General features: G+C 40.8%; 1 protein-coding gene across 4 annotated transcripts in view; it reads right to left on the reverse strand.

Moving 5' to 3' along the window:
- Positions 1–20,927, reverse strand: part of OS9 (OS9 endoplasmic reticulum lectin) — a 30,085-nt gene that overhangs the window by 879 nt on the left and 8,279 nt on the right. The window contains exons 6-14 of one of the 4 annotated variants that reach the window (XM_061204625.1): positions 3,803–4,013; positions 3,588–3,689; positions 3,255–3,355; positions 3,002–3,053; positions 2,528–2,616; positions 2,031–2,306; positions 1,566–1,755; positions 475–639; positions 205–317 (exon numbers count right to left, since the gene is read on the reverse strand). In XM_061204625.1, coding sequence (XP_061060608.1) covers positions 205–317; positions 475–639; positions 1,566–1,755; positions 2,031–2,306; positions 2,528–2,616; positions 3,002–3,053; positions 3,255–3,355; positions 3,588–3,689; positions 3,803–4,013 — 1,299 coding nt within the window. Of the gene's footprint in view, positions 1–204; positions 318–474; positions 640–1,565; positions 1,756–2,030; positions 2,307–2,527; positions 2,617–3,001; positions 3,054–3,254; positions 3,356–3,587; positions 3,693–3,802; positions 4,014–20,927 lie in introns of all 4 variants that reach the window. The other 3 variants (XM_061204624.1, XM_061204627.1, XM_061204626.1) reach the window with 3 other exon arrangements.

Below are 20,927 nucleotides of genomic sequence, written 5' to 3' on the forward strand. Positions count from 1 at the left end.
GCGCACACACGGCTCGTGGGGCTCTTGCTGAGGGCCCGATGCCCAGAACCAACAGCCTCATCTTACGGATGAGGAAACTGAGGCTGAGCCAGCGGCGAGGCTGGGAGGTGCCTGGAGGATTCTCAACCACACCCTCAACACCTCAGCTGGTTGCGGGAGAGGGAAGGCTGGAGGTCCAGGACTCGCGGGCGGGGCGCCTCTCACCAAGATATTGAAGAAAATCTCCTTGAGGTTTTTCGTGTCCTCATCAGTCAGCCAGCGTGCATCCTCCTCAGTCCCTTCAGTCCCCGGTCGGACAATCTTGATCTCAATTTTGCCTGGAAAGGATCGGGACGGCTGGTGAATAGAGAGGAGGGGTGGGAGCTTCAGCGCAGGTCCTCTGCCCCCGGGCCCCCGGCCGAGGTTCCCAGCCCCTCCACTTCGGCAGCAAGCCCTTCCAACAGCTCTGAATCCAGCCCGCCCTCCAGGGCCCACCTTCGGCTGTGAGTCCCTCCCTCTCCAGCAGCTCTTTCACCAGCCCCTCGATTTGTTTCAGCTGTGGGTTTTCCCGTTTCATCTCGAGGACAGTCAGATCCTGATTGGGGCCTCCATGACGGAGCTTGGTGACCCGGACCCGGACTCTGTGCTCAGGATCCTCCTCTTAGAGGGGGAGACACACAGGGAGACACAAAGCAGAGCCGTGACTCCAGGGTGAGGGGCTGTGGTGGTCGCCTCTCCCTAAGCCATCAGTTGGTTTCGGCAGTTATTCCATCTCGAACATGTATATGAGCCAGTGCTCAAAATAAATTAGTACCCATCACCCCACCCCACTGCAACCCATAAAGCTCCCTCCACCAACTTCAGTCTCCTTTCTTCCCTCCCGACCCGATAATTCTGCCCATCACCTACAGGAAAATGACTGTTTTCTGAAGCAAAAATCAGGCCACCTGGGCCTGCAAAGAAGTTTGTTTTAAGAAGCAGGTTGGAAAACTGGTTTGGCACCCCACAATGTCGGGACTCAAAAGACATTTCAGTGTTTATAATAGAGATAATGGGATGGAAGGTTTGAAACTAGGACATTCCATTTGGAATGCCTGGTCTCCACACCCATAGGCCCCGTGGAATGGACACAAGGGGTGCAAGAGGAAGGGAACTTCGAGTCTGTCCAGGCAGCTGGCTTATGAGCAGCTGGGCTGCCCCACTGACACCCTGCTAGCTGGGGCCGCTCCCTGCGCAGTGCTAGCCATCGACAGGCAGCACCTGTCACAGACGTGCGGTCTTCCGCACACAGGCTCACATCATTCGGTTAATATCTACTGATCACCCACGAGGTGCCGGCCAAAGTGCTAGGCACTGGATGTACAGGAGCAAGCCGGAAAACAGTCATGCAAGCAAGCCAGAGGCCCTGTGGCCTCTGAAAGCTGCTTCCCAAAAGGACGACTAGGAGGTAACCAGGCAAAGGGATAGAGGTGTTGGGAAGAAGGCAAGCGTGAGAACAGTATCCCAGAAAGAGAGAGAGAGTGAGTATTCTCAGAAGGGATCAAGATGATGGACCTGGCTCTTCCTTCCTGTCTGATAGTTCTCACCTGCTGGTTGGGGGGATGGGGGACGCTTCTGGGGGACAACCCTCCTTTTCTGGTGCTTCTTCGTCACCTCTGGAGCCTGTTTTTCCTCCAGCCTTTTGATGAGTTTGTTGAGAGTGGATGTCAGGGCCAGCATAGCCCGATCACGCTCCGACTCCTTCTTCAGCCCGTCTGGGTCCAGCTCTTTCTCTGTCTGGGAGGCCCAAGGTGGGGGTGGACAGTCAAGGGTCTGCAGTGTGAGGGGCAGTCCATGCTCCACGGAGGAGTAGTATCTCAGTCTCATCCTTCTCTCTGACCCCTTCCCCACCATCCCCCCTTTTAATTAAGTAAGCAACTAGTGGTTCAGGGTGCCAGGTCATATGTCCCAGGCAGGCGAGGTGCTGCCCCTGTTCTCCTCCGGTCCCTGGGCCTGTCCCGCCCACAGGCGCTGGCAGCTGCGGAAGCAGCAGGCGGAAGAGTGGAGCTCACCTCCTGGATGATGCTCTCCAGCTCCCGCTCCATGCCAGCCTTCACCTCCGCACGGAGCCGGTCTCGGTCTGACGGGAGCAGTATCCCTTCCAGTTCCTTCTCAAATTCTCCCAGCAACTGCCTTTCATCCTCATCATCTTCTTCATCCTCATCGTCCTCCTCTTCTTCCACCTCGTTCTGATGTTCTGGATCACCCTTTTCCTTCACCTCCGGTCCCCTGGGAGGGACTTGTGCAGCACTGTCTCCAGGCTGCTCTTGGCCTGCCTTTGGCTTCCCCTGGGTGGGGATCGGGAGAAAGAGGGAGATGGTAGATGGCTGGGGTTTCTGTAGACACGTGGGGGGCAGACAAACAGGGATGTGGTAGTGGGGGACTCAGGAGGAGTAAAGGAAGTTGAGGCAGCTCTTTGGGGCCCAGGTCAGGCCCAGGTCAGGGGTGGTCTTCCGAATGCTCCCAGCAGGGAGGCAGGTTCCACCCCTTCCTGGAGCAGGGCCCATACCTTTCTTGTTCCACCCTTCAGCTCCTCTATCAATCGAATCAAGTCTGCAGGACTCCGAATCACTTTGACCTGCACGTTGTTCTGAAAATCTGTGATGAAAGAATAGGAATGGACCCATTGTGTCTTAAATTAATTCTGTTTTTACTTCCTAAGGAGAGGAGTTGAGGAGGCCAAGGAAGGACATGGTCCCTGCCTGCAGGAGCTACCTGTCCAGTCTGAGAGATAGGGCCCAACATACCCCTCCAGAGAGCGCTCACGTGGCCTAAGGGGGCCTCACAGGCGAGAGAGAGGAGGATGCTAACAAGCTGCCAAGTCCCCTGCTCTTCCACGCACTCCCATAAAAAGGAATCTGCTGCTGGCCTGGCTGCCCAACCTCCCTCCCAGTGTTTTAGCTCTATCCCTACCCCCCACCTGCCCCCTGCAGAACCTGAAAATACATTCAAGTGGTAAAGGAGACGTGGAGGGTTCACTCACCATCGTGGGAGCCTGGCGCTGGATCTGTTGCCTCAAGGTTTGGTTCCTGCTCCTGATGAGAAGGAAAGGGCAGAGTCAAGTACGCAGGCTTATGCATGCCAACCATACTCTTAAAGCAATGACTCCGGGTAAATCCTTGCATCCCTAGGTAAATGGAGGTCATCTCATCATAATGACCTCAGCTTGAGTGGCCCTCCAGCCCAAAGCCCAGGTTCAGCTTCATCAGAGAAATGGCTAGGAAGCTGGCTCTCACCTCAGCCTGTGCCTCCCCCCTCTCTGGCGCCTGTTCCTCTGGCTCATGAAGCATCTTCCAGAAATCTGACTCCTTACCGTCATCCTTGGCTAGGCTTGTGCCTGGAATACAGAGAACAAGGGAGAACCTGAAAGGAGGGGAGAAACAGAAGGGAGCAAATAGCATGGGGTTCGTTCTCTATTACTAAGGGGTTAGGGCCCGTAGTACTTTTTCACCCACTCCAACAGTCAGGACTGTTAAGGACAAGACACCCCTGGGTGTACAGGACAGTAACACTGGAGAAGGGAAGAAATGGGAGGCATGTTTCATGGAACAGGTGACACAAGGGCCTACCTGCTTTCTTTTGGGGCATCACCCCAGGCTTGGTCTCACTCCATATTTGAGGGTCCAGGTGTTGCCGGCCCTCTGTGGCTTTGTCTCCGTACTGCTGTGAGTCTACTGAAAGACAGCGTGTAGGCAGGACAGGGACACATTCCTCTCGGCTCCTCAGTACTTCATCTTCTGCGTGTCCCTCCCCATGTCTCTCCTTCCTCGTTTTAATTACTCACCAGCTTGCCTCTGAATGTAGGCCATGTACTCCTCAGGCTGCAGGGCAGGGTGACAGAGAATGGCCTGGGGAGCAGCACTGGGTGGGGGCCGGAGGAGAGGGTGAGGGCAGAGCCGAGGAGTCCGAATGGTCAGCACGTAAGAGCAGGACAAGGGCTCATCCACTCGATCAATGTAGTCCCCAGAAATACCAGCGCCCTCGTCACAGAGGAACTGCCAGGACAGAGAGGGTGAGTAAATAGTAATTACCACCAACAATTAACCATTAGTTCTTAGAGCAGCTGTCTTCTATTGAGCACTTATAGTTTGTCAGGCACTGTGCATACATTGTGCATATGGCACTTTACATGCATTGGCTCATTTAATTATCACAGAAACCCAGTAAGGGAGATATTAGTATCTCAACTCTGTGGCTCAAGAAACTTAGGTTTGAGGTGGTTGAGGGACTTGTCCAGGCTGACCAGCTGGTAAGTGGTAAAAAATAGGAACTGAACTTGGGCAGCTTAACAGTAGGTAACCAGCTGATTTGTTTCACATTATTGCTTTATATAAATACAGTATGTACATACTTTTACATATTTGATATATATTTTCATATGTATTTGAAATCTGTATATTCTTTGTGTGTGTGTGTATGATTTTAAAAAAACTTCAACCAGTTCTAAGGTCCTTGTATTATTCAGAAAGAGAACAAAGATATCAATTAATGTTAGCCTTTGATAAATTTAGCATACACCACTGTAATTTCTAAAGTAACTATTAAAAGTAGAAGAGAGGCCCCACTTCTGAATAGCAGCATGAGGAGCTCTGCAGACCCACTCCTTAGTGAAATTCCATTACCGGTGAACATTTTTTTAAAACTCACATTTAAAATCTCTGGAAATTTTCCTAAGGACATACAACAAATTAAAAAACATCTATTCAAGAAAATCTACATCTTGGACAGTGAAAGTGTGTAGTACTTGGGCCATGACCTGCTCCCTCCCTCTCTTCCCCCAACCGCCACTTCACAGCTCACTTAGACAGATGCTCCACTCCAGGTGAGTGTGGTCCAAAAAACAGGGCTTCCTATCCCCTCAGCATCCAGCCAAGGGATACGGTATTTCACCAGAGGGGCAGGCCACCAATATTTCTCAGTCCTCTCTAGTTCTGAGTTGCAGAGAATAAATTCCTGCTGCATGTGGTCAAGAGATTGAGGACTCCCTTCCTCCACCCAGGCCCACTCATAGGACAGAGGCTCTACCTCAGGTGCAGCAGGACAAGAATATTGGGCCTTGATCCCACCACAGATCACTAAAAGGGCAGAGGTTTCACAACAGAGATGCAAACTGAGAAGACCAGAGGCTATTACCCCTGCCCAGGAGTGTCACTCTGACAGAACTGGATCACTGTCCCTGACACCAGCTCCGGAGCAGGGGCTTAGAGATTCTGCCCAGGGGAGAGGCAATCCATAAGAACAGAGAGCTCCAAAGCTCTTTCCAAAGGAACTGACTTCATGTGAAACAGAGCATGGGGAAGTTTAAGCCTAAGGGCACATTCAAAAAAATGAAAAATTTGATGGTAAGCACTAAAGAAGCTGGTAGCATCAAAAACAACCCCTGTAAAGGGGCCCAAATTTAATTGGATCAGACTACGGACCAACTTATGCCCCACATGTAACAAACTACAGAGCAATCAGCTGGCAATTAGTGGGTAAGAACAGCTGGGTATGATACCAGCAGAGGCAGACAGGGTAACAGTCAAAGTGAGCCCTGCTGAAACCACTGTCATCTCGTGTGACTGTGTGCATGTCCAAGGCTGTGCCCTCAGAGGAGTGACATCAGAGGCTTCATATTGTAGGAGAAGTAGACTTCATTAAAATAGCCCAGCCAAGTCACTAAAGAAATAAACAAGCAAACAACCAAAACAAGTCTTGTGGTGGAGGGCAAGAATCAGTATTCAGACTTGCTTCAATATAATACCAAAAATGTCCGGTTTTCAACAAAAAATTATGAGATATGCAAAGAAACAGTTCAGTGTGACGCATACACAGGAAAAAAGCAGGCAACAGAAAATGCCTGTGAGAGGGCACAGATGTTAGATTTCACAGAGAAACATTTTTTTTTAACGTCTTTATTGGAGTATAATTGCTTTACAATGGTGTGTTAGTTTCTGCTTTATAATAGAGAAACATTTTAAAGTAGTCATTATAAATATGTTCAAGGAGCTAAGAGCTTAAATCATACAAAGTATGTTCTCCTATAATTCAAAAAGATACACGCACCCCTATGTTAACAGCAGCACTGTTTACAATAGCCAAGACATGGAAACAACTTAAATGTCCATCAACGGATGAATAGGATGGATGAATGGATAAAGATGATGTGGTACACATGTACAATGGAATACTACTCAGCTGTAAAAAAGGATGAAATAATGCCATTTGCAGCAACATGGATGGACCTAGAGATGACCATATTAAGTGAAGTAAGTCAGAAAGAGAAAGACAAATACATTATGATATCACATATGAATCTAAAATATTATGCAAATGAACTTATCTATGAAACAGAAATAGACTCACAGACATAAAGAACAGACTTGTGATTGCCAAGGGGGAGGAGAGGTGGAGGAGGGAAGGATTGGGAGTTTGGGATTAGCAGATGCAAATTATTATATATAGACTGGATAAACAACAAGGTCCTACTGTATAGGAAACTATATTCAATATCCTGTGATAAACCACAATGGAAAAGAATTATGAAAAAGAATGTATATATAACTGAATCACTGTGCTGTACAGCAGAAATTAACACAACATTGTAAATCCAGTATACTTCAATGAAATAAATTAAAAAAGGAAAGCAGGGGCAAAGTATGTTCTCTGACCACAATGGAATGATATTAGAAATCAATAATATAAAGGAATTTGGGGGAATTCATAAATATGTGGAAATTAAACAATATACTCCTAAGTAGCGAATGGCTCAAAGAAGAAATTGCAAGAAAATTAGAAAATACTAAGATGAGTGAAAACACAATGAAGACACAATATATCAAACCTTAATGGAATGCAGCTAAAGCAGTGCTTAGAAGAAAATTTTTACCTGTAAAATATAAAAAAGAAGAAAGATATCAAACCCATAACCTGAAAAAGAAAAGCAAACTAAACCCAGAGCAAGCAGGGGGAAGGAAATAATACGGATTAGAACAGAAATGAATGAAATAGAGAACAGAAAAGCAATAGAGAAAATAAACTAAAAGTTGATTTTTGAAAAGGTAAATAAAAGTGACAAAACTTTAACTAGACTGACCAAGAAAAAAAGAGAAGACTCAAATTAGTACAGTTGAGAATGAAAGAAGGAACATTACTACCAACCTTACAGATATAAAAAGGATTGTAAAGGAATACGATGATCACCTATATGCCAACAAATCAGATAACTCAGATGAAATGGACAAATTTCTAGAAAGACACAAACTACCAAAACTGACTCAAGAAGAAATAGACAATCTGAATAGACCAGTAACAAGTAACGAGATTAAGTTAGTAATTTAAAAACTAGCTACATAGAAAAGCTTGGGTCAGATGGGTCTACTGATGAATTCTATCAAACATTTAAAAAATAAAAATACCAATCGGTCTCAAACTCTTCAAAAAATAGAAGAGGGGAGAATACTTCCCAACTCATTCTATGAGACAAGTATTACCCTGACACCAAATCTAGATAAAGATATCACAAAAAAGGAAACCACAGCCCAAAATCTCTCACGATTATAAACCCCCAAATCCTCAACTAGTTAAATGAATTCCACAACATATAAAAAGGATTACACACCATGGCCAAGTGGGATTTATTCCAGGAGTACAGGGTTGGGTTAACATTTTTTAAATCAATTAATTTAATTAATACATCCTATCAATAGAATAAAGGACAAAAACCACATGATCATCTCAATGGATACAGAAAAAGCATTTGACAAAATTCAATATCTCTTCATGATCAAAACATTCAACAAACAAGGAAAAGGGGAACTTCATCGATCTGATAAAAGGCATCTATAGGACTTCCCTGGTGGCACAGTGGTTAAGAATCCGCCTGCCAATGCAGGGGACACGGGTTTAATCCCTGGTCCGGGAAGATCCCACATGCCACGGAGCACCTAAGCCCATGCGCCACAACTACGAAGCCTGCACTCTAGAGCCCACGAGCCACAACTACTGAAGCCTGTGCGCTCTAGGGCCCGCATGCTGCAACTACTGAGCCCGTGTGCTGCAACTACTGAAGCCCGTGCGCCTAGAGCCCGTGCTCCGCAACAAGAGAAGCCACCACAATAAGCCCGCACACCTCAACAAAGAGTAGCCCCTGCTCGCTGCAACTAGAGAAAGCCCGCGCACAGCAATGAAGACCCAATGCAGCCAAAAAAAGAGTAGCCATTTAAAAAAAAAAAAGGCATCTATGAAAAATCCACAGCTAACACTATACTTAACAGTAAAAAACTGAATGGTTTCCCCCCTGAGATCAGGAACAAGAGAAGGATGTCTGCTCATGCCACTTCTATTCAACATCATATTGGAGGTTCTGACTAGGGCACTTAGGCAAGAAAATGAAATAAAAGGCATCTAGATTAGAAAAACTAAAACTATCTTTATTTACAAGATGACCTGATCTGGCATATAGAAAATCCTAAGGAATCTACTAGAAAAAAAAAAACCATTACAATAAATGAGTTCAGTAGGTTATAGGATATAGGAATCAACTGTATTTCTATACACCTGCAATGAACAGTCCAAAAATAAAATTAATAATTGCATTTGCAATAGCATCAAAAAGAATTACGTAATTGGGAATAAATGTAGCAAAATTACTGTAGAACTATTATCCTGAAAACTACAAAACACTAAATCAACTATACTTCACACTTTTTTTTTTTCTGCCACGTGGCTTGCAGGATCTTAGTTCCCCGAACAGGGATCAAACCCGTGCCCCCTGCACTGGAAGCACAGAGTCAACCACTGGACCGCCAGGGAACTCCCTAAATCAACTACACTTCAATTTTTAAAAAATTTAAAAAAATAATAATATAAAAACAATACGACTTCCCTGATGGCGCGGTGGTTAAGAATCCGCCTGCCAATGCAGGGGACATGTGTTCCATCCCTGGTTGGGGAAGATTCCCACATGCCCCAGAGCAACTAAGCCTGTGTGCCACAACTACTGAAGCCCGCATGCCCTAGAGCCCCTGCGCTGCAACTACTGAGCCTGTGTGCTGCAACTACTGAAGCCCACGTGCCTAGAGCCCATGCTCTGCAACAAGAGAAGCCACCACAATGAGAAGCCCGTGCACCACAACGAAGACCCAACGCAGCCAAAACAAAAAAACAAAAAAAACCCAATAGCTAACTATTCTTTAACACCCACTCTGTTCCAGGAAAAAAACAAAACAAAACAAAAAAACTTCCCAAACTACAAAACATTGCTGAAAGAAATTAAAGACAAACAGAAGGACATCCAAGTTCACAGATTACAAGACTTAATATTGTTAAGATGACAATACTCCCCAAATTGATCTTCAGATTCAATGCAATCTCCATCAAAATTTCAGACACGTTCTTTGCAGAAATTAACAAACTGTTCCTAAAATTCATATGAAAATTCGAGGAACTCTACATAGCCAAGACAATCTTGAAGAAAAAGAACAGGATTGGATTTCGAATTGTACTTATGGATTTCAAAACTTGCTACAAAGCTACAATAATCAAGACATTGTGGTACTGACATAAGTATAAATATATAGACCAAGAAAACAGAATTGAGAGTCCAGAAATTAATTTTCACTGTTATCATCATTTGATTTTCAACAATGTTACCCAGATGATTCAGTGGGAATTGTCTTTTCAACAAATGATGCTAGGTCAACTGGATATCTACAAGCAAAAGAATGAAGTTGGACTCCTACTTCCTACCATATACAAAAAATTAAATCCAACTGGATCAAAGACCTACATGTAAAACTATAAAACTCTTAGAAGGAAACATAGGTGTAAGTCTTCCTGGCAGTGGTTTGTTAGATACAACATCAAAAGCACAAGTAACCAAAAAAAAAAAAATAGATAAATTGGAATCCATCAAAATTAAAGGCCTTTGTGTTGCAAAGGACACCATCAAGAATGTGAACTGGCAACCCACAGAATGGGAGAAAATATTTGCAAATCATATATCTGAGAAGGGACTTGTACCCAGAATATATAAAGAAATTTTACAACTCAATAATAAAACGACACTGCAATTTTTAAATGGGCAAAAGATCTGAATAGATATTTCTCCAAAGAAGATAGACAAATTGCTAATAAGCCCATGAAAAGATGCTCCACATCGTTAACCATCAGGGAAATGCAAATCAAAACCACAATGAGATGCCGTTTCATACTTACTAGGAAGGCTATAGGCAAAAAGATGAAAAACAAGTGTTGATGGGGATGTGGAGAAACTGAAACCCTCATACACCACTTGTGGGATTATAAAATGATGCTACTGCTTTGGAAACAGTCTGGCAGTTTCTCGAAAGGTTAAACATAGAATTACCATATGATCCAGCAATTCTACTCCTTGGTATGTACCAAAAGAAATGAGAACATATGTCCACGCAAAAACCTGTTCACATATGTTAAAAGCAGCATTGTTCATAATAGCCAAAAAGTGCAAACAACCCAAGTGTTCATCAACTGATGAATGGATAAATAGAATGTGGAATATTATTCGGCAATAAAATGTAATGAAGTACTCGTACATGCTACGCACAGATGACCCTTGAAAACACGGTAAATGAAAGAAGCCAGACACAAAAGGTCACACATTGCATAATTCCATCTATATGAAATGCCCAGAATAAGCAAATCTATAGAGTGAAAGATTCGAGGTTGTCTAGAGGGGAGGATGGGGTTTGGAGCAGAGGTGGAATGGAAAGTAACTGCTAAAGGGTAGTGGATTTCTTTTAGGGTGATGACAGTGTTCTAAAATTGATTGTGGTGATGGTTGTACAACTCTGAATATACGAAAAACCACTGAATTGCACACTGAATTGTGTGGTATGTGAATTATATCTCGATGAAGATGTTATTTAAAAAAATAAAGAGCATAACTTCCCACTGAGATGAGAGAAAAAGTGGCATAATTAAGACAAAATAAAACAAACCAAAAGCAAGAAAGGAGAGAAGAAGAAAGTGGAACAGAAGAAAGCATAAAATAAAACGTTAGACGTAAGTCCAAATATATACAGACACACATATATAAATGATTAAAAATGTTTAAAAATACAAGTATATGCTACTTAGAGACACATTTAAAACATAAGAATATAGAAAAGATAAAAGCAAAAGGATGAAAAAAATAAGTAAACGTAACTCAATGAAAGCTGTTACAGCTATATTATTATCACACAAGAGACTTTAAGTAAAAAAATTACTAAGATAAAGAAGGTCAATTCATAATGTTAAAATGTTCAATTTATGAGGAAGATAATTTAAATTGTGTGTAATTCTTTATCGTCCTTATTGTCTGTCTCTCCCAACTAGAGCAGGCATTTCTGTCTGTTGTGTTCTCTGAAATATCGCTAGCAACTAGAACAGTGCCTGGCACATAGAAGCACTTAATAAACATTTGTTGAATAAATTAATACATAGCCCCAAGATACAAAAAGCAACAGCTGACAGAATAATGATGAATAAATTGAAAGAATAATAAGGAATAACACACAAATCCATAATTATAGTGGGAGACAAAGCAGTAAGGATACAAAAGATTTGAACAATCATGACCTAAAAGACATACAGAAAACACTGTGCCTAACAGTAGAGGACACGTTCTTTTCAAGCACAAAGAACCATTCACAGAAGTTGACATATACTGGACCATACAAGTCTCAACAAATTGAAACTTATATGGTCCAGGACTTGTATTTGAGGACTCAAATTAAATGGTACCACCATTAAAATCTATATAATTATGAGATATATAAGATAATCAGGGAAACAAAATTACTGAATATTTGGTGATAAGAAATTATGGTTAATTTTTTAGTGTGATATGGTATTGTGGTTATATTTTTAAAAGAGCTCTAGTCTTTTAGGGATAATACAGAAATATTTATGGATGAAATGATATGGTGTCTGCAATTTGTTTCCAAATAATCTGGGAGTGGAGGTGTAGTGCAGGGAGGTGGGCAAGGGGATAGATGAAATGAGACTGGCCATATTGGCTCAAGCCAGACGATACACAGGTGGGTCACTGGACAATTATCTCTGATTCTATGTTTAAAATTTTCCATAACAAAAATTTTAAAAAGACAATCTTTAAATATATATAACCTGCACCCAGCAATTACACTTTCAAGATACAGTTACACATATACCTATGTATAATGGAATAATCTTTTGTAATGACAAAAAGTAGGGGGGAAACTATTTTAATCAGTACAGTAATGGTGACAAAATGATAGAATATTCACACAATGGAACATTATGCAAATGTGAAAACAAAGAATAAAGTTCTAGATGTACTGCCATTGAAAGATCTCTAAGAATTATTGTCAAGATATACAAAAACAAGGTGCAGAATGTGTGTTTAATATACTGTGTATTGTGTGTAAAAAAAGGGAACAGGAAATAAGAATCTCTAGTCATAATTGCTTTTAAACACACAAAGGCTGGAAGGACAAAGAATAATCTAAGCAGGGTTACTTGGGGGGCAGGGGTGGGGGGAGGGCACAATGGGAAATGAGCAGGTGGGAGGGAAGTTTGGGAGGGAAATTTTTCACTGCCCACCTCTTTATAGTTTCTGGGTTTTGAGTCATGGGAAAGTATTATCCATTTGAAAATTAGATAAAGAAACTTAAAATAGGCTTAGAAAACTGTGACACATACCTAAAGTAGTACTTGGAGAGAAATTTATTAAGAGATGTATTATAAAAGAGGAAAAGCTGGAAATGAACTAAGTATTCATTTCAAGAAGTTAGAAAAAAAGAGCAAATTAAAGCTGAAAAAAGTAGAAGGAAGGAAAATAAAGATTAGCGTGGAAATAAATACAATAGAAAACAAATACGATACAGAAGCTCAACATAGCCAAAATTAGTTCTCTGAAAAGTCTACTAAAACTGACCAACCTCTCGAGAAACTGACCAGTAACAAAAGAGCAAGGCAAAAATAACCCATGAGCAAGGAAAAGAGGAACCTAATTACAGATGCTACAGAAATTAGAAAGATAATAGAGGGATATCATGAACAACTTTATACCAATAAATCTGAAAAATGAGACAAACTAGATAAATCCCTAAAAAATATAACTTATTAAAACTGACCCAACTAGATATAGAAAGCTTTGAATATTCCTAAAACTACTAAATCAAATGAACCATAAGTTTATGATTTCCACAAATCATAAAGGTTTTCCATAAATCTTTCCACAAAGAAAACCTAGACCAGGGCTTCCCTGGTGGCGCAGTGGTTGAGAGTCCGCCTGCTAATGCAGGGGACACGGGTTCGAGCCCTGGTCTGGGAGGATCCCACATGCCGCGGAGCAACTGGGCCCGTGAGCCATAACTACTGAGCCTGCGCGTCTGGAGCCGTGCTCCGCAACGAGAGGCTGCGACAGTGAGAGGCCCGTGCACCACGATGAAGACTGGCCCCTGCTCGCCGCAACTGGAGAAAGCCCTCGCACAGAAACGAAGACCCAACACAGCCAAAAATAAATAAATAAATAAATAAATAAATTTATAAAAAAAAAAAAGAAAACCTAGGCCAAGATGATTTTCCAGGTGAATTCTAGCAAACATTTAAGGAATAAAAAATTGCAATCGTACACACCCTTCAGAGTATAGAAGAAGTGAACATTTTTCAGAGTGCTAGCATAACCTTGTCACTAAAGCGTGATAAGGACCGTACTAGAAGGAAAAACTACAGGTCAGTATCTCTCAGGAGATACACTATACAAGATCCTTTAAAACATCACAAACTGAGCCCAACAAGATATAAAAGGATAGTCAAAGGTAATACATATGACTGAATTGGGTTCATCTCAGGAAAGCAAAATTGGTTTAACATTAGAAAAGCAATAAATAACTTAATGTCAAATCACAGATATAGAGAATAAACTAGTGGTTACCAGTGGGGAGATGACGAGGGGGGCAATATAAGGATAGAGGATTAAGAGGTACAAACTATAATGTATAAAATAAACTACAAGGATGTACTGTATAACACGGGGAATACAGCCAATATTTTATAATAACTATAAATGGAGTATAACCTTTAAAAATTGTGAATCACCATATTGTACACCTGTAATTTATATAATATAATCAACTACTATACTTCAATTTTTTAAAATGTTTTAATAAAATAAGAGCAAAAAAAATTTCTGAGTGTATAAAAAGAAGCTAACAATGGTTACCGTTTTATGGGATGGGAAGAGACTGATGAGGGGAAAGGTGTGTTGAGGCTTTTCTTTGTATACTTTGTAAAGCATTTCTACATTGGAGCTATGACAATTTAATACCTATTCAAAAATTAAATATAAAATTTTTTAAGTGTGAAAAAAATCCAAGAAGTTAGAGAACAGAACAAACTTAAAAGAAGAAGAAGGAAAGAAATAATAAAGATAAAATAATGAAGATGTTAATGAAATAGTAATCAGACAATAGAGAGGATAAACAAAGTCAAAAGGTAGCTCTTGGACTAATAGACAAATCTCTGGCAAGACAGATCAACAAAAAGAGAAAAGGCAAAGTCAATATTAGGAATTAAAAAGGGGGTATATCTACAAAAACAGATTTTAAATAAAAATAAAACACTAATTTTATGCTAATACATTTGAAAATTTAGGAATGAAATAATGGCCTAAGAAATTATAATTTATTAATGCTTCATGACATAGTAAACCTAAAAAATTTTATTATCATTAAGTAAATTAAAACAGTAGTAAAAACCATGCCCACAATATGCCAATATTGTGGTGAATTGTGAGGATGAGGCAGTTTTACAGAGTTCTCCCAAACCTTTAAAGAACAGATGAATTCCTATCTTAGCAAACTATTTCAGAGAACAGAGAAATAGGGAAGCTTCTCAAGGCACTTATGAAGCTAATATTACCTGATACCAAAAGAAGGTAAGCACAATACAAAAAAAGAAAATTATAGACCAATTCACACATGAAAATAGCTGTAAAAATCACGTATTAGGAGACTGAACATAGCAATGTGTTAAGAATAGTTCATGACAATGGATTATCCCAGAAATGCAAGGGTAAAAAACCTTAGAAAATGAATTACTTTAATTTACCATATCAAAAAACAGAGATGAAAAACCATAGGACCCTCTTAATAGATACAGAAAAACATGTGTTAAAATTCCACAGCTTTGCATCAAGAAAATATTCAGCAAATTAGGAATAGAATGGATCTTCATTCACCTGATAAAGAGTGTCTACAAAAAGCCTACAGGAAAATATGTTAATAGTGTAACTTCAGGGACTTCCCTGGTGGTCCAGTGGTTAAGACCCTGCACTCCCGGGCTTCCCTCGTGGCACAGTGGTTAAGAATCCGCCTGCCAATGCAGGGGACACGGGTCTGAGCCCTGGTCCGGGAAGATCCTACATGCCGCGGAGCAACTAAGCCCATGCGCCATAACTACTGAACCTGCGCTCTAGAGCCCGTGTGCCACAATTACTGAGCCTGTGCTCTAGAGCCCACGAGCCACAACTACTGAGCCCGTGAGCCACAACTACTGAGCCCGCGCGCCTAGAGCCTGTGCTCCACAACAAGAGAAGCCTGCGCACGCAACAAAAGAGTAGCCCCCGCTCGCCACAACTAGAGAAAGCCCGCATGCAGCAATGAAGACCCAACGCAGCCAAAAGTAAATAAATAAATTTATTAAAAAAAAAACAAAACAAAAACCGTGGTTAAATACCCTGCACGGGCTTCCCTGGTGGCGTGGTGGTTAAGAATCCACCTGCCAATGCAGGGGACACGGGTTCGAGCCCTGGTCTGGGAAGAGCCCACATGCTGCAGAGCAACTAAGCCCGTGCACCACAACTACTGAGCCTGCGCTCTAGAGCCTGCAAGTCACAACTACTGAGCCCGTGAGCCTAGAGCCCATGCTCCACAACAAGAGAAGCCACCGCAATGAGAAACCTGCGCACCGCAAGGAAAAGTAGCCCCCACTCACCGCAACTAGAGAAAGCCTGTGCGCAGCAATGAAGACCCCACGCAGCCAAAAATAAGTAAATAAATTGTTTAAAAAATAATAAATAAATAAAGACCCTGCACTCCCAATGCAAGGGGCCCAAGTTTGATCCCTGGTCAGTGAACTAGATCCTGCATGCTGCAAATGAAAAAAGATCCTGCATGCCGCAACTAAAGATCCCCCACGGGGACTTCCCTAGTGGCGCGGTGGTTGAGAATCTGCCTGCCAATACAGGGTACACGGGTTCGATCCCTGGTCCGGGAAGATCCCACAACCCGTGGAGCAACTAAGCCCATGTGCCACAACTACTGAGCCTGCACTCTAGAGCCCATGAGCCACAACTACTGAGCCCACGTGCCACAACGACTGAAGCCCGCATGCCTAGAGCCCATGCTCCGCAACAAGAAAAACCACCACAATGAGAAGCCCATGCCCTGCAGTGAAGACCCAACACAGCCAAAAAAAAAAAAAAAAAAGATCCCGCACACCGCAACTAAAGATTCTGCACGCCACAACGAAGATCCTGCACTCCACAACAAAGATCCTGCGTGCCGCAACTAAAAAAATAAAAAATAAAAAAGACCTGGCACAGCTAAATAAATAAATAAATAAAATATTTTTTAAAACTAGTGTAACTTCAGGAGCACTCCCTTTAAAGTCAGGAACAAGTCAAAGATGGCCATCATCACCATTTCTATTGCACTGTAGGTATAAGGAATATGAAATGTGTATGAATTAGAAAGGAAGAAACCAAAATTGTCCCTATTTGCAGATGACATGATTATTTACACAGAAAATCCATGGGACTCTGCAAACTATTAGAAATGAGAGAGTTCAGCAAAGTTGCTGAATACAAGATCAATACATAAAATCAATTAATGTGACCATACACCAGCAACAATCAATCATAAGATGTAATTTTTAAAAGATGCCATTTACAATTGCATCAAAAACTATAAGGTGCCTGTATGCTTGAAACATGTACGTATACACACAAGACACAAATAAGCAAAAGCTACAAGGTATCTAGGACTAACCTCACATAAGATGTACGAGAGCTTCACGGAGAAAATTTAAATCTTACTAAAGTACAAGACAATAAAAAGAAGTAAACATCATGTTCATCCAATAATAGCCCAGATGGTTTTGAAGAACAAAGGAAAATGCATATTATCAGATAACAAAACTTAGTAATAGACAGACTTTTAAAACAAAAGAGAAGCCAATAAGAAAGTGCACACATATATTGGAACCTGATAAATGACTGAGGTGGTGCTACAAATCAGAGAGGAAATGCAGATTACTCAATAAATGATGCTGGGACAACTGGTTATCCTGATGGAAATTAGGTATATTTAGGTCCCAAGCTTACACTATACATTAAATTTTTGATTGAATTAAGGTCCGAAATATAATAAGAAATCTTCTAAAACTTGAAAAATATAAGTGAATAGAAAAGTATTTAATAAAAGATCCAAAGTACAAACTATAAAGAAAAAGACAGAAAATTTTAATCATATTGGAATTAAGGATTCAAAACTAATATACAGAAAGCTGCTGCATTTCTATATACTAACAATGAAATATCAGAGAAATTAAGAAAACAATCCCATTTACCACTGCATCAAAAACAATAAAATACCTAGGAATAAACCTACCTAAGGAGGCAAAAGACTTACTCCAAAAATTATTAGACATTGATGAAAGAAAGTGAAGTTGACACAAACAGATGGAAAGATATACCGTGTTCTTGGGTTGGAAGAATATTGTTAAAATGACCATACTACCCAAGGCAATCTACAGATTCAATGCTTTCCCTATTAAAATACTAGTGGCATTTTTCACAGGACTAGAACAAAAATGTTTTAATTTGTATGGAAACACAAAAGACCCCAAATAGGCAAAACAATCGTGAGAAAGAAGAACAGAGGTAGAGGAATCACTCTCCCTGACTTGAGACAATACTACGAAGTTACAGTAATCAAAACAGTATGGTACTGGCACAAAAACAGACACATAGATCAGTGGAACAGGATAGAAAGCCCAGAAATAAACCATGCACTTATGGTCAATTAATCTATGACAAAGGAGGCAAGAATATACAATGGAGAAAAGACAGTCCCTTCAGCAAGTGGTACTAGGAAAACTCGACAGCTACATGTGAAATAATTAAATTAGAACATTCTCTAACACCATATACAAAAAATAAACTCAAAATGGATAAAAGACCTAAATATAAGACCAGATACTGGGACTTCCCTGGTGGCACAGTGGTTAAGAATCCGCCTGTCAATGCAGGGGACATGGGTTCGATCCCTGGTCCGGGAAGATCCCACATGCCTCAGAGCAACTAATCCCGTGAGCCACAACTACTGAGCCTGCGCTCTAGAGCCCGCGAGCCACAACTACTGAGCCCACATGCCACAACTACTGAAGCCCGCACGCCTAGAGCCTGTGCTCTGCAACAAGAGAAGCCACTGCAATGAGAACCCTGCTCGCCGCAACTAGAGAAAAGCCCGCCCACAGCAACGAAGACCCAGCCAAAAAAAAAAAAAAAAAAAAAAGACCAGATACTATAAAACTCCTAGACGAAAACATAGGCAGAACACTCTTTGACATAAATCACAGAAATTTTTCTTGGCTCCATCTCCTAGAGAAGTGGAAATAAAAGCAAAAACAAACAAATGGGATCTAATTAAACTTAAAAGCTTTTGCACAGCAAAGAAAACCATAAACAAAACGAAAAGACAACCTATGGAATGGGAGAAAATATTTGCGAACAATGTGACCAACAAGGGCTTAATTTCCAAAATATACAAACAGCTCATACAGGTCAATATCAAAAAAAAAACAACCCAATCAAAAAATGGGCAGAAGATCTAAATAGACATTTCTCCAGAGAAGACATACAGATGGCCAATAGGCACATGAAAAGATGCTCAACATTGCTAATTATCAGAGAAATGCAAATCAAAACTACAATGAGGTATCATCTCACACCAGTCAGAATAGCCATCATTAAAAAGTCTACAAATAATAAATGCTGCAGAGGGTGTGGTGAAAAGGGAACCCTCCTATACTGTTGGTGGGAATGTAAATTGGTGCAGCCACTATGGAAAACAGTATGGAGGTTCCTTAAAAAACTAAAAATAGAGTTACATATGATCCAGCAATCCCACTCCTGGGCATATATCCGGATAAAATTATAATTCAAAAAGAAACATGCACCCTAATGTTCATAGCAGCACTATTTACAATAGCCAAAACATGGAAGCAACCTAAGTGTCCACTGACAGATGAATGGATAAAGAGATGCAGTATATATACACAATGGAATACTACTCAGCCATAAAAACAATGAAATAATGCCATTTGCAGCAACATGTATGCACCTAGAGATTATCATACTAAGTGAAGTAAGTCAGAAAGAGAAAGACAAATATCATATATCACTTATATGTGGAATCTAAAATATGATACAAATGAACTTATTTACAAAACAGAAACAGACTCATAGACATAGAAAACAAACTTATGGTTACCAAAGGGGAAAGGGGGTGGGGGAGGGATCAATTCGAAGTTTGGGATTAGCAGATACACACTACTATATATAAAATAAACAGTAAGGACCTACTGTATGGCATAGGGAACTATATTCAATATCTTGTAATAACCTATAATGGAAAAGAATCTGAAAAAATATATATAACTGAATCACTTTGCTGTATACCTGAAACTAACACCACATTGTAAATCAACTATACTTCAATAAAAAGTTTGTTCTGAAAAAAAATTTTGTTAATTAAAAGTACATTTAAGACATTCTAAACAAGAGAAAAAGATAAGCTATAGAGAAAATGTAAGTAACTAAGGAATTAAATATGGAATATATAAAAAAATGCCTACCTAACTCATTCTATGAGGCTAGCATTACCCTGATACCAAAGCCCGACAAAGGTATTACAAGAAAAGAAAATTATAGACCAATATCCCTTGTGAATACAGATGCAAAATTTCTCAACAAAATACTAGGAAAACAAATTCAGCAGCACACTGAAAGCACTATACATCATGATTTATGTGGGATTTATTCCAGGAATGCAAAGATGGTTCAACATATAAAAAAAAATCAATCTATATAACATAATACATCACATTAATAGAATGCAGAAAAAAGCCACATGATCATCTCAATTCACGTAGAAAAAGCATTTGACAAAATTCAACATTCTTTCATGATAAAATCACTTGATAAACTACGAATAGAAGAGAATGTCTCAACATGATAAAGGCCATACATGAAAACCCCACCACTAATGTCACACTCAATGATGAATGAATGAGAGCCTTTTCCCTAATATTAGGAACAAGATAAGGATGCCTACTTTATGTCACTTCTATTTAACACAGTACTAGAAGTTCTAACCAGAGCAATTAAGCAAGAAAAAGAAATAAAGGGCATCCAAATTGGAAAGGAACAAGTAAATTTATCTCTGTTTCAGAGGTGACATGACATTACACATAGAAAATCCAAAAGAGGCCGTGCTCGCCTTCTGAGATGGACCACATTCTGCCTATGGAATGTGTATCTCTCCTTTCACTTTACTATGGCTTGCTTTTTGAATTTTTTCCTGCACAAAATCAAGGACCCTCACTTGATGGCCCATCCCAGGAACTCGCCTGAGACCTGGGACATGACCATCCTCTCGTGCCTCATTTTCCTACAACCTCTTTGCAAAGGATATTAATAAATCTACTTCTTACCTATCACTTTCCCTCTTGCTGAATTCCTTCTGCTCCGAAACATAAAGAACCTGAGCTTCATTAAGTCCTGAGATGACCTGTGTGGTTTCACTTGGAAGACTGTGGGTTTGAGTCCCATCTGGGGTGCAGTTTTAGCTCCTCCTCAA

This window comes from Eubalaena glacialis, chromosome 11 (assembly GCF_028564815.1).
Source record: "Eubalaena glacialis isolate mEubGla1 chromosome 11, mEubGla1.1.hap2.+ XY, whole genome shotgun sequence".
Classification (NCBI taxonomy): domain Eukaryota; kingdom Metazoa; phylum Chordata; class Mammalia; order Artiodactyla; family Balaenidae; genus Eubalaena; species Eubalaena glacialis.